Here is a 14,259-nt window from a genome sequence, read left to right on the forward strand (position 1 = left end):
AGGCACCCTGCTTCCCTCCTCCTTCCCTAGCATAAAAGCTAAAATTCTATCTCAAATTAAAATTATTCTTTAGGACATTAATTTGTCATCTTCTCAGCTTGCTGGCTTTCCAAATAAAGTCATTTTTCCTTGCCCCAACTCCTTGTCTCTCAGATTACTGGCCTATCATGCAGTGAATGGTATGCAGTAAGTGATATGCGCTTACACACAGAAACAAATAACACCAAGTATTGAAGATTATTCCATTAGTCTCATCAGTTAGCCACATATGAATGAAATTATTTAAATCAACATACTGTATCTAAAATTAAATCTCTTAGTACTTTGAGCAAAATGAAAGGTCTAATCACAGGTTAACATAAAGAAACATTTGTCTCAAAATCAATGTATTTACTATTTAACAGAAGTCTCATTGCCAAAATTCCTTTTATTGTTCCTTCAGTGAAATTTAAGTATTCCCAAAGCAAATGTTTTTTCTTAATTTACCAACAGCTGTGCTTTGTCTTCTTCTGGTCTATTTAGTAGAAAGTGAACTAACTGAAGTAAAACGTCATCATTAAAACCTTTGACATCATTATCTTCAATTGTTTCATAAAGAGGCATACTTTGTGTTCCCCAACATATATTTTTACGAGGGTTGTTTTGATCAGCATGCGCAGTCAGTGCTAAAGTGTTTAACTGGTAACAGAAAAAGGAGAAGTATTTTCCATCCGTGATCACACCCTGGGAGACAAAAGGTCGAGTAACGTCTGCTTCACTCCAGAATCCTGTAGAAGAAAAGTTATGCTGAAACTCATATACAGAATATATTTTACCAAAACAAAACACGCACACTAGAGGATATAAAATACCTCCTATAAACTGGATATTTTACCTGCCAAATTTCTAAAGATCTCAATGTTTTCGCTATCTTCTCCATCCTAATTCTATATTCCATTTCTGCATCAAGAACTATTTCCTTCCTTCCAGGAGCCACAAAGTTCATGATACACCTTTTCAACAACTTTGGACTTCATCAGATTTCAACCTTAACTCACTTCACCTAAGAAGAGAAGTGAGGTCCATTTATGCAGAGGTCTCCACATCATTATTCACCAACCCTAAATACGTTCAAATTTCCCTTATACCAGCAGCGTCTACCACCCAATAACCAATACAGACATTTATTTCACCAAATCTACAAAAATAAAAGCCCTCAGAAAAACCCTTGACTTTCTAAGAACTTCAACCATGTAGTTATCAGATGAATTCTATGTCTTAATTTATAATTCAAAATCGGTTTTATGAGTTGTTTTCATTCTGCCTCGTGTATTTTATGTCATCATAAGGTTCTAGGATATCTGAATATCTTTATTATTCAAATTTTCTGGCTGTTTCTTGGTCCAGGCTGACTAGCTTTAATACTTTTAAATTCAAGGGGCATGCAGTAAGTTGTACATTTTGCCACATATATATTTTATATCAACTTTAATGAAGGCAGCCAATAAACAGTATTGTTAAAATACAGAATTAATTATAATATAAAAAGAAGTACTTTATTTTTCATGAATAAACTATGCCATTCTAACATCTTCAATAAAGTTTCCTCTTAATTTTTCTGATTGTCTACTTGTATTCCTACTCTTGTCTAGTTAGTTCTATTATAAAGACATAAGTCAACAATTGTGAGTATGAGGTTAAAAATACATATACAAAGGAAAAAAAAGGTGAGCCTGGCAATAATTAAATCACTGTTAAAACTCCTCCTGGATGTTTATATAAGAGTAGCAGCACCCCACTCCAGTACTCTTGCCTAGAGAATCCCATGGACAGAGCCTGGTAGGCTGCAGTCCACGGGGTCGCAAGGAGTCGGACACGACTGAGCAACTTCACTTTCACTTCTCACTTTTATGCACTGGAGAAGGAAAAGGCAACCCACTCCAGTGTTCTTGCCTGGAGAATCCCAGGGACAGGGGAGCCTGGTGGGCTGCCGTCTATGGGGTCACACAGAGTCAGACACGACTGAAGCGACTTAGCAGCAGCAGCAGCAACAACCTAGGTATGCATTCTATTACTTCTGGTTTTGTAACAAAAGTCAAGTGGCTCCCAATGGGCTCTGAAAGTCCTCTGTGACATGCCTCCAGCTCCCTCTATCTCACTCCAGCTCCCTATCTTCATTCTCCCACTCCCTTTCTTCATCAGCCTTCATGATGTTCCTTAAACACTTCAAGTCTGTTCCTACCTCAGAGCTACCTGTCATTCCCTTTGTCTGGAAGTGTCCTTCCCACAAGTTTATGCAAAGAGGGCTCCTCATCCTCAGGTTTCTGTTCAAATGAAAATCTTTAGAGACCTCCCTTGAATTAACTAACTCTAAACGTCTAAAGTGATTCTACCCCATGCCTCATTTATACCTGTACCCTATGCACATTCTACCCTCCATCTAGTATATTCTCTTCAGAGCATCACCACTAATTGGAAGATTCCCTGAAGAAGGGAATGGCTATCCACGCCACTATTCTTGCCTGGAGAATTCCCATGGACAGAAAAGCCTGGTGGGCTACAGTCCATAGGGCCACATAGAGTTGGACATGACTGAAGTGATTAATACTTTCTAAAACACTACATGTTTACTATCTTTTACTATCCCTACTATAATATAAGCTCCAGGAAAGCAGGATCTCTCTCATTCAACACTGTATCTCCAAAGCCAACAGTGCCTGGTATGTAAAAACCATAAGCCATTAACTGAATGAACTGTCTCCCAATCTACACCCTAGATATGGTCCTCAAAGAAATTATACATGGTAACTGTGATTTAATCTAAAATTTAATCCATGAAAGCAGTTCATTTTCTAGTTTCAGAAAGCTGTTATCATCCAGAGTTGATTCAGTTAGCTAGTCTTTGAAATATTTGATAATATCATCAGAAAAAAATGCATTCACACAAAAATGGTCAAAGTAAAAGATGATGGTAACTATCAAAGTGTCACTAACCAACTACAAATGTAAAATATTTAATTATGGATTTTAAAACAATTGCATTGTGTGCTAATGCAAGTTTTCAAAATGTTAAGATTCTACCTACGTTTTAACCTAAAGAAAATAATTTGACCTGCTAAATTCTTAAAATGTTTCCCAATAACATTGATGCCATAAAACTAGTTTTACCTTGATACATAGCCTGTGCTCCAGTCCAAGCGAAAAGGCTTGCAATAGCATTAGCTCTAAAAATGACTTCTATCTGATCAGCACAGTTTTGTTTCAAAAGCCGTTCCCTTTTTAATTTGTCAGGTAGCAGATGAAACTGGGTATGTCCATAACAGAGTGGATCTGCTGTCTTTGTTCCTGAGAGCAAAATAAAAACATTTCAGATGAAACGCACAAGTAGGGAATCTAGAAACACGTCCACAGTATTTACTTCAAATGCATATATCTCTACTCATTATGTGATCAGCACTCAAAATATACGAATAGAAAGCTTGGTTTACTTATTGTTTATAAAAAATTTCACCTGAAAGTACAATCTGCCAGCTATCATCATCAGTCCAAAGAATATATGTAAAATTTACAATTCCCTATTATGTCAGTTTTCTCAAACTCCTTGGTCATCATTGGGCAATTTGTTATTCTCCCGGTCATATTCACCAAAGGATGCAAACATTTCATAACTTTAAAAACTTTCTTTACAATGCTGACATTCTTGATTTTAGTGGAAAGTGTTTTCAACCAAAAGTTCCCCATAATTCACTCTCCAAGACCACCACAGTGATTGATATAGGACTGATAAAACAGTTCTGGAGGACCAGCATACAGCTGCTTTCTTAAAAATGTTTTTCAGTCAGCTAGGAATTAATAAACAGGGAAAAAATAGCCAAAGTGTAAGCTGCATGAGGGCAGAGACTAATTTTTATATTCCTGATGGTTATCATAGTTTGTTACACAAATGGGAGGCTTTTGTTGAAAAAATTCAATCACTACCTCAAATTCAGCTCTATACTTTTTCATTTTTGAAAAAACATACTTTTCCATATAAATAACAAATAAACAAAGCATAACATGTATAACTATTTTTTATGTTTTTTAAATTATGGTAAAAGTCACATTAAAACATACTATTTTAACCATATTTAACTGTATAGTTCAGTGGCACTAAAGGGATTAATCTCCAAAATAAACAATAGCTCAGGCAGCTCAATATCAAAAAACAAATAACCCAATCAAAACATGGACAGAAGACCTAAATAGACATTTCTCCAACAAAGGCATATAGATGGCCAAAAGTCACATGAAAAGATGCTCAGCATCACTGATTATTAGAGAAGCGCAAAAGAAAACTACCATGAGGTACCACTTCATACCAGTCAAAATGGCTATCATCAAAAATACACAACAAATGCTGAAGGTGTGGTGACAGGGCAACTTTCCTACACCGTTGGTGGGAATGTAAATGGATATATTCACTATGGGGAACAGCATGGAGATTCCTTTAAAAATTAAGAACAGATATACCATGTGACCCAGCAGTCCCACTCCTTAGCACATATCTGGAGAAAATCAGAACTGCAAAAGATACATGAATCCCAATGTTCATAGCAGCACTATTTACAAAACCAGGATGTGCAAGCAACCTAAATATCCTTCAACAAAAGAATGGATAAAGAAAATGTGGTGTGTTAGTGTGTGTATATATATATATACACATGTATGTGTGTGCGCATGTGTGTGCAACGGAAAATTAGTCATAAAGAGGAAAAGAAATGTGTCATTTGCATGGACCTAGTGACTTTCAGGCAGAGTAAAGTTAAATCAGAAACTATAACTGTTTTTTAACCTTAAATACTGTAATTGAGTAGAAACATAAAATTTTAAATGATAAGTTGAAAGAATATTTTCTTTCAATTTTCATGTATATTGCAACCTGAGATGAGTTACATTGCTCATGGACAGGCTGAACTTCTCAGTCACCAAAAATTAATTATGCAAATTTGCACAGGACACTTTGAACACATTTATTAAACGAGAAACTTACCAATAAAGATGGCATTTTCATATTGCCGTTTGAATAATGGGAGTTTGTCTGGCTTACAATTTTTAACAGGGACTTCTACAGGTACAGAATAATCCAGTGGCACAAACTTAAAGAAAAAAGTCATAAGTAAATTCACAGCAACACTAGCATATATTTTACTCACATTCTTAATAGTTAAAAATCTTAAATGATTAAACTCTACCATCTAATGATGGGCCAAATCTAGCCAGCTAACTGTTTTTCCAAATAAAGTTTTACTGGAACACAGTCATGTAAATTCATTTATATATGGTACAGGGCTATTTTTACATGATAAGAACTGAGAATGCAACAGAAACTTATGGCCCCTAAAGCCTAAAATATTTACTATTTGGACCTTTGCAGAAGAAATGTGTCAACCTCTGACATGGACAAACAGATAATATTCAGAATAAACTGGATACCTGTAAAATGAATACTTCTAGCTGTAAAAATGCGATTTACAATGAGATAGGATAGTTCACTATAAACTATAATCATAAACTATCATCAGCATTTTTACATTAAGAAAATGAAAAGATTTGTATGGTCCTAAAACCTGATGTCTTAACCTCACTTAAAATTATTACCTGACCTCTGCAGAATATACAGTTAAAAAGCTGAAAAAGCATTTCAGATGAGATGTACTCCAAATACACTTGAAAGGAAAGGGCTCTACCCAAAGCTTTTCACCCTTCCTAACCCATTACCTAGCACAGGGGTCCCCGACTCCTGGGCTGTGGACAGGTACTGGTCCACGGCCTGTCAGGAACCGGGCTGTAAAGCAAGAGGTGCGCAGCAGGTGAGCAAAGCCCTGTCTGTATTTACAGCTGCTCCCCATGGCTCACAATACTGCTTGAGATCACAAACAACAGTGGTATTAAAAATATGTTTGAGACAACTTCAAATCTCCATATGTTTAGGCAAGGCAGATTATCAAACCGCCACTTCCATTTTCCATATCAAAAGCCTACTTCCATTTCCAACATCCTATCTTTGTGAAGCAGGGTTTTCTGCAGTGACAGTAGGCAAAACGAAATTACAGACAGGACATAAGCAACATACTTCTGGTGTCACGGTCTCCCATCATCCCCAGATGGGACTGTCTAGTTGCAGCAAACAAACTCAGGGCTCCCACTGACTCTGCATTATGGTGAGTTCTATAATTATTTCATTATATATCACAACTTAATAAAAATAGAAATTAAGTGCACAATAAATTTAACACACTTGAATCATCCTGAAATCATTCCCCATCAACTCCTGCCCCAAGTCCAGGGAAATACTGTCTCCCACAAAAACCAGTCCCTGGTGTCAAAAAAGTTAGGGACCACTGACCTAGCATGCTGATACTTCCTCTTCAACTGTCCACAGACACATAAGCAATACATCCTTACCTCAGGGAGTTGTCTGGATATTCGAATCTGGTTGTGTGGTTTATCGTTTATTTGGTATCGCACAGCATCAACTCGACCTTTCCGATGACCACTAGGAATAATTTCTTCACCTCGCAACCAGTAGAAGTGAACTGGGCGGTTACAATCTATCAAAAGATATTCAAAACATTTTTATCTGATAATCTGAATAAATCTAGTTATTCTCAGAATACCAGGCTCAGCAATACAGAATTTAAGAACAACTGTGCTAATTGAAAATACACCAAAAGTTACCCTTTGGTGTAAATTAAAGTTTGAATTATGTGATAACTTAAACAATCACAACATAAACATAAGGCTTAAACTATTATTCTCTACCTGTGCCACAGTGCATTAAGCGTGGTGACCAAAGAAGTTTCTTTTTTTTTTAATTTATTTTTTTAATTTTATTTTATTTTTAAACTTTACATAATTGTATTACAAAGCCACAGTTATCAAGACAGTATGGTACTGGCACAAAGACAGAAATATAGATCAATGGAACAAAATAGAAAGCCCAGAGATAAATCCACGCACATATGGACACCTTATCTTTGACAAAGGAGGCAAGAATATACAATGGAGAAAAGACAATCTCTTTAACAAGTGGTGCTGGGAAACCTGGTCAACCACTTGTAAAGAATGAAACTAGAACACTTTCTAACACCATACACAAAAATAAACTCAAAATGGATTAAAGATCTCAACCTAAGACCAGAAACTATAAAACTCCTAGAGGAGAACAGGCAAAACACTCTCTGACATACATCACAGCAGGATCCTCTATGACCCACCTCCCAGAATATTGGAAATAAAAGCAAAAATAAACAAATGGGACCTAATTAACCTTAAAAGCTTCTGCACATCAAAGGAAATTACTAGCAAGGTGAAAAGACAGCCTTCAGAATGGGAGAAAATAATAGCAAATGAAGCAACTGACAAACAACTAATCTCAAAAATATACAAGCAACTCCTACAGCTCAACTCCAGAAAAATAAATGACCCAATCAAAAAATGGGCCAAGGAACTAAATAGACATTTCTCCAAAGAAGACATACAGATGGCTAACAAACACATGAAAAGATGCTCAACATCACTCATTATCAGAGAAATGCAAATCAAAACCACTATGAGGTACCATTTTACACCAGTCAGAAGTTTCTCAGTTAAGAATAAACACAAAATAAGAGCAACAGCAATCTCACTAACCAGATATAAAAAGTTTAGTAAGAGTCACAGCTGTCTCATGAATTACTAATTCAATCTTCACAATAATTCTCAAAGATATGTATAAGTTTTAGTATTAGTCGCTCAGTCCTGTCCGACTTTTTGCGACCCCATGGACTGTAGCCCGCCAGGCTCCTCTGTCCATGGGATTCTCTAGGCAAAAATACTGGAGTGGGTTGCCATTTCCGCCTCCAGGGGACCTTCCCAACTGTACATAAAGGTTGCCATCATCTCCATTACATACAAGAGGAACCTAGGTCTTGAGCAGATTAAGTCAACTTTCCCAGGCCATCAATCATGAGCAAAAGTCTGTGATGTTTCCCTGGAGACCACTTCATTCCCAACTGGCAGGGAAGTAACAAGCACACTACAAGACTCAGTTGAACATACACCTACAGTTATAGTAACATTAACTCAATAAATATTTATTAAGATACCTACAGGGGTGGCAGATACAAAACGCTTCAGAAACTCTGATCTTTAAAATACTATCCATTAATTATTTTTCAACCCTGCTTTTAACAGTAAAACAGAAGTTTTACTGTTTATTGGAAACCCAAAATGAATGGGTTTGAAGCCTGTCCTCCAAATCTACTAGCAATAGGTTCTTTGACTAAATGCACTTTATGACTCTGTGCTTTGGGTTTGTTTGGTTTTAATGAATACAGTGCTACCTACTGTAAAGTTATCGCAAGGATTAAATTTGGCACATATAAAATACAGAACAAGGTCAGGCATACAGAAAGTGCTGAATATACGTTAGGTATTTTAATCAATACCATCTTTAATCTTAACAGTTCTATAACCAAGTGGTACTATTATCGTATTCTCACCTTGAAAATAAGGAAAAACTAGGCCAAAATCGGTTTATAAACCGCCAAAAGGTCAGTAACTTGGTGGAAGAGCGAAAAGGCAACCAGAGGTCTGTCCCGCTCTCTAGGAGCCCCTTTTTTTAACCAACACTACTCTTCCATTTGGCTGGACCTTCACTAAGCAGTACAGTTAGTAAGTGGAGGCACAGACACGGCAACCCAGTCTCCGGACGCGGCCCCTAGCTAGGAGCGAAAGGACTGGGAAAGAACTGACCAAGCAGAAAGAAATGAAGAGGGGGCAAATTTGGCCCAGAGAGAGACCTTACCAGGCTTCCCAGGTGGCGCTAGTGGTAAAGAACCCGCCTGCCAATACAGAAGACAGGAGCCGGCTCCATCCCTGGGAGGGGAAGATCCCGTGGAGCAGGGTACAGCAACCCACTCCAGTATTCTTGGCTGAAAAATTCCATGGACAGAGGAGCCTGGCGAACTACAGGCCATGAGGCAGCAGAGAGTCGGACACTACTGAAGCGACTTGGCACGCAACCACGCACCCACGGTCCCCTACTATCCCCACCTCCCCAGCCCCGAAAGGCGGCCCGAGGCTTACCGAGGGCGGCGGCAGCCAGGACGGGATTGTAAGCGCTGAGCAAGCCGGTGAGGGAAGGTACCAGTTGGTCCAAGAAGGGTGAGGCGACGGTGTAGCGTTCCTGGTAGATGGGCGCACGCTTCTTGCGCCGCAGAAAAAAATGCTCCTGCAGGAGACAGTCACAGACGGCCGCGCGCAGGGCAGCAAGGTCCACAACCTGCGCGGGCTCCCGATGTGGCTGGGGCGGCGGCGGCGGTAGCCCCGAAAGGAACACGGTCTTGGTGAAGCTCTGGTACCAGCGGTCAGCGTTCAGGGCGAAGGTCTGCGGGTAAACTACGTATTTCATGAACTGCATCTTGGTAAGAATTCGCAGCTTCTCGTCCACTGACTTGGCCGCGTGCACCGTGGCCTGCCATCGCTCCACTCGCCGCTGCCGTGCCGCCTTGCTGTCGGCAGTTAGGGAGGCCACGATCGGCGGGTAGCGCGCGACTGGGGCCGCCTTGACATCTGATCCGGTCACTTCTGGAACCGTGACGGCGGCCTCGGCCGCGGTGTGCAATGACAGCCCTGGACTACGGAGCACAAACCTCCAGCACTTGGTCGCCGCCATCTTTTCCTGGGGTTCGGTCCCAGAGGTCAACTTTAGCAATTGTCCCTGCCTTCTTGCCGTAAGAACCAATCAAAAGGTGGAATCTGAGCCAGTTTGGGGCGGATGATTCTTAGTGGGCTTGAGAAACCTTACGTCATTCACTTCTTAGCCAATCATAGAGCTTCTACAGCTTGGTTTTTTTCGTGAACCTAGGAGTTTGTTGGTGAAAGGAAGAACTCGTGCACCGATAGGTTTTCCGAGATGTGGCGGGGAGGTGTGAAACTTTTAAATAGGGTATGCTGCCGGTGAAGGCAATGGCACCCCACTCCAGCACTCTTGCTTGGAAAATCCCATGGACGGAGGAGCCTGGTGGGCTGCAATCCATGGGGTCGCTAAGAGTCGGATGCGACTGAGCGACTTCCCTTTCACTTTTCACTTTCATGCATTAGAGAAGGAAATGGAAACCCACTCCGGTGTTCTTGCCTGGAGAATCCCAGGGACGGTGGAGCCTGGTGGGCTGCCGTCTATGGGGTCGCACAGAGTCAGACACGACTGAAGCGACTTAGCAGCAGCAGCAGCCTGTTTAGAAACAGGGCAAAATTTTGGCCAGAAACACTTTAGGAACGTTCTTGAGCGAAACCTCTTTCCCTTGGCTAAATTTGCTCGTTTCATTTTTGGATATAATAACATCATTTTTCTATTTTAGTTCTTGGGGTTGAGACCTGTTATTGAAAATACTGATCTAACATGTTTTTTGATACATGCTTGCTTTTCAAATGATGAAAGCATCACTCATAGATGACTAGTGCTAATTTTTAGGAAAATAATTCCATATCAATCTCTATGCTAGTTGATATGTAGTTTAATGATATATTTCACAAAAAGAGGAGTATACTTTTACTTGGGTTTAACTTAAAAGAAAAGGAAATAAAAACTATTAAGGAATTGTGTTTAAGTTTTGCATTGTGTTAAAAGCAGTGATTATTTCAACATAAGTTGGTCCCTACTACTCTGTGAGCTCCTTGAAGTAGGGACTGTTTTATTTTTGATTCTTCAGTGGCCAATTAATCTTGCATAGTGGGTACTTACCAAATATCTGCTGAAAAAATTCATTACAATCAGTAAAACTATTAATATAAGGTCATTTCAGGTGACTTATCTACTCGCATTCCTATCTTAATTAGGAGCTGGAATATTTATTTGGATTTACTGCAATAATCCTTGAGGGTATTAAAAACCAAACATTTTGTTACTAAAAGGAAGTTATAATTTGTATTCCTTTAAGCTGTAACAGGTGATAACAATTTAACTCTATAAAGTTGCGAGTGTATTAAACTGACACTTAGATACCATAAATTCATTATTTTTTTCATTAAGTCTTTAATATTTGAGCAAAGGCTCAAAGGAAGTGAGAAGTGAATCATGACTTGAGAAAAGAGAATTCTGTCAGAAGGAATAGTTGGCACAGAGGCCCTGAGATGGGGATATGCCTGAGATGGGAATATGCCTGGTGGGTTGAAGAATAAGAGGAGGGCAGTGTGGTTGAAGGGAAGTGATGGAGGGGAGAGTAGTAGGAAATGGAATTAGGAAGGAAAGAAGCCAGAATTTATAGGTTCCTAAAGGCAATATCTAGGATCGCTAGGACTCTTAGCTAATACTCAGAGGAGTAAGAATCCAGTGGAGTGTTCCACTCAGAGGGATGCATGGTGTGACTTAGGTTTGTTTTTTTTTTTTTAATTACTCTATGCATTAGGCTTTTTAATACCATAAGCTGGGGACCTAACAACAGAAATTTATTTTCTCATGGTTCTAAAGGCTGGAAATTCAAGATGAAGGTGCCAGCATACTTGGGTTCTGGTGAGAGCTCTCTTCCTGGCATGAAGTCAACTCCCCACTTGCTGTGTCCTCACATGGTAAAAACTGAGCTCTCCTGGGCCCCTTATTATAAAGAGAGAGGCCTATCATATTAGAGCCCTACCCTTAAGACCATGTTTAACATTAATTTCTTCCAAAAACCTCTCTCTCCAAGTACAGTTACATTGGAGGTTAGAGCATAAACGTAGGAATGCTAGAGAGACACAATTCAGTCCATAACACTCTGACTGATTTGGAAATAGATTATAAAATATCAAATTTGGAAGCAGAGAAATCAATTAGAAGACAGTTTGCCATATTTCAGGCAAAAACTCAGTGATTTTAAGAGACAATAGCAGTGAAGATAGTGGGAGTGATCATAGATCTTGACTTTAATGTAGGTAAGAGAAAGTATCTAAAATTTGGGGCCTAAGCAGTGGAATGAGAAAAGGCCAATGGACAAGAAATTCATTTTTCCTTTAATCTCTCATCTTTTTTTTGGAAGGAGAGAAGGCAGCAGGAAAGTAGATTTAAGATTTGAGGAAGGAATAGAATCTGTGAAACATATATTTATCTATATATGTTTATTTAGTTGACATTCTCCTGGAAGAAAATGGATATTATGATCTTCTCTACTAAGGTTGTTACTGGCCTTAGATTTTAACTATTATAGATAAGGGACTTCCCTGGTGGTCCAATGGTTAATAATTCACCTTGCAATGCAGGGGAAGCAGGTTTGATCCCTGGTGGGGGAACAAAGATCCTACAAGCTGCGGTGCAACTAAGCCTGCCCTCCACAACGACTGAGCCTTTGCATCCTAGAGTCCACACACCACAGCCAGAGAGACGTCCATGTGCTGCAGCCAAGATCCCGCAACTGGGACCTGCTGCAGTCTAATAAATAAATATTAAAAGAATACTAAATAAAGTATTATGGTCAAAAGCTATGGCATTCTCCAATGGCTTTTTGAAACCTGCTTAAGTTGTCACAGTCCTGGTGGTTCTATATATGTGCTTGTGATAAGTTGCTTTAGTTGTGTCTTGACTATTTGCGACCCCACAAACTGCAGCCCACCCACGAGGCTCCTTTGTCTATGGGATTCTCCAGGCAAGAATACTGGAGTGGGTTGCCATGCCCTCCTCCGGGGAAATCTTCCTGACCCAGGATTCAAACTCACGTCTCTTATGTCTCCTGCATTGGCAGGCGGGTTCTTTAGCACAGGGCCACCTGGGATTTCTAGTGAAATTGTGCCTGAACATTTTGTATTGAAATACAAATTATTTAATTAAATTGCTATGTTTTTATTTCCTCCTATATTATAGTGGGGTTATTAGATAGATATAACTTCATGGGTATAGTAGGTTATCTATAAATATTATTCCAGGACAGTAAAGTGAGGGTTATAAATTATTGTTATGAAGAGGGAGCAGCAGGTCTGATACGGTTGAGAAATTTTAACATAGAAAGTGTATATTTATAGTTAGATATGAGGGAAAAAATGAAAATAATGTTCTTTTCCCATAGGTCCAACATATGATACTTCCATGCATCTATGGAAGTATTTTGTCTTCCCTAAACCATTCTCTTTGCTGTTTTGAAATCTCTTGTTTGAGATTCAGGCTCAGCTCCAGCACTTTAACTTTCCTTATTTAGAAAACTAAGTTAATAAAACCCACCTTACAGATTTGCTGTGGGGATTTAATGATGTGGCATATGTAAAATGATACAAAACATTTGCAAAGTACCAACCAGTTTATGTGTGCCAATGTTTTTAATTCCTTAAGCAACACTCTAAATCAGAGCCTAGATTTTCCCAGGGTAAGGGATCTATTTGCTCATGCTTCTTAAGGGCTAGAACTGGCGTTAAACCGTGATCTGTGACCATGAAGCCCATGCTCTTTACACCAGTGGTTTTGAAAACTAGAACGATGAGCTCCAGGAATTCTTAAAAGGTGAGAAATCAGCTTGCTAAGCTTATATGCACAATTCAGAAATAATAGGAAATTGAGATATATGAAATTCACTTAACACAATTGTTAAGTGAAGTTGAGATATATGTATCTACTTAACACAAAATGAAAGATTTCAGAATCTTGTGCATTTATTTTGACTAGTCCATGAATTTTCCCATCTCACAAATAAACAATGAGAGAGAAACTGAAATATTTCCTTGTGGCCTCAAAAATATCAGAGATACAGGAGCATAGCAGAGTTTTAAGTTTGAGAAACTACAGAACAGAAGGTAATAATGGACTTCTTAAAAATAATGTTGACTTGATCTCAGACTAAAACCTCAGTTCAGTCGTCCAGTCGTGTCCAACTCTTTGCGACCCCATGAATCACAACACGCCAGGCCTCCCTAGTCTATCACCAACTCCCGGAGTTCACAGACTCACGTCCATTGAGTCAATGATGCCATCCAGCCATCTCATCCTCTGTCGTCCCCTTCTCCTCCTGCCCCCAATCCCTCCCAGCATCAGAGTCTTTTCCAGTGAGTCAACTTTTCACATGAGGTGGCCAAAGTACTGGAGTTTCAGCTTCAGCATCATTCCTTCCAAAGAAATCCCAGGGCTGATCTCCTTCAGAATGGACTGGTTGGATCTCCTTTCAGTCCAAGGGACTCTCAAGAGTCTTCTCCAACACCACAGTTCAAAAGCTCAATTCTTCGGTGCTCAGCCTTCTTCACAGTCCAACTCTCACATCCATACATGACCACAGGAAAAACCATAGCCTTGACTAGACGACCCTT

General features: G+C 39.3%; 1 protein-coding gene across 1 annotated transcript; it reads right to left on the minus strand.

Annotated features, from left to right (window-relative positions):
• Positions 1 to 407: 407 nt before the first annotated feature.
• On the minus strand, positions 408 to 9,709 carry MRPS30 (mitochondrial ribosomal protein S30). The gene is made up of 5 exons (XM_010852963.1): positions 9,088 to 9,709; positions 6,424 to 6,569; positions 5,009 to 5,114; positions 3,148 to 3,324; positions 408 to 767 (listed from the first exon to the last, which is right to left on the minus strand). Exons 1-5 carry the CDS (start codon positions 9,674 to 9,676, stop codon positions 478 to 480), a joined length of 1,308 nt encoding a protein of 435 aa, XP_010851265.1. The 5' UTR covers positions 9,677 to 9,709; the 3' UTR covers positions 408 to 477.
• Between the last annotated feature and the right edge of the window lie 4,550 nt (positions 9,710 to 14,259).

The sequence above is a fragment of the Bison bison genome, unplaced genomic scaffold (assembly GCF_000754665.1).
Source record: "Bison bison bison isolate TAMUID 2011002044 unplaced genomic scaffold, Bison_UMD1.0 scf7180017864319, whole genome shotgun sequence".
NCBI classification, from domain to species: Eukaryota; Metazoa; Chordata; class Mammalia; order Artiodactyla; family Bovidae; genus Bison; species Bison bison.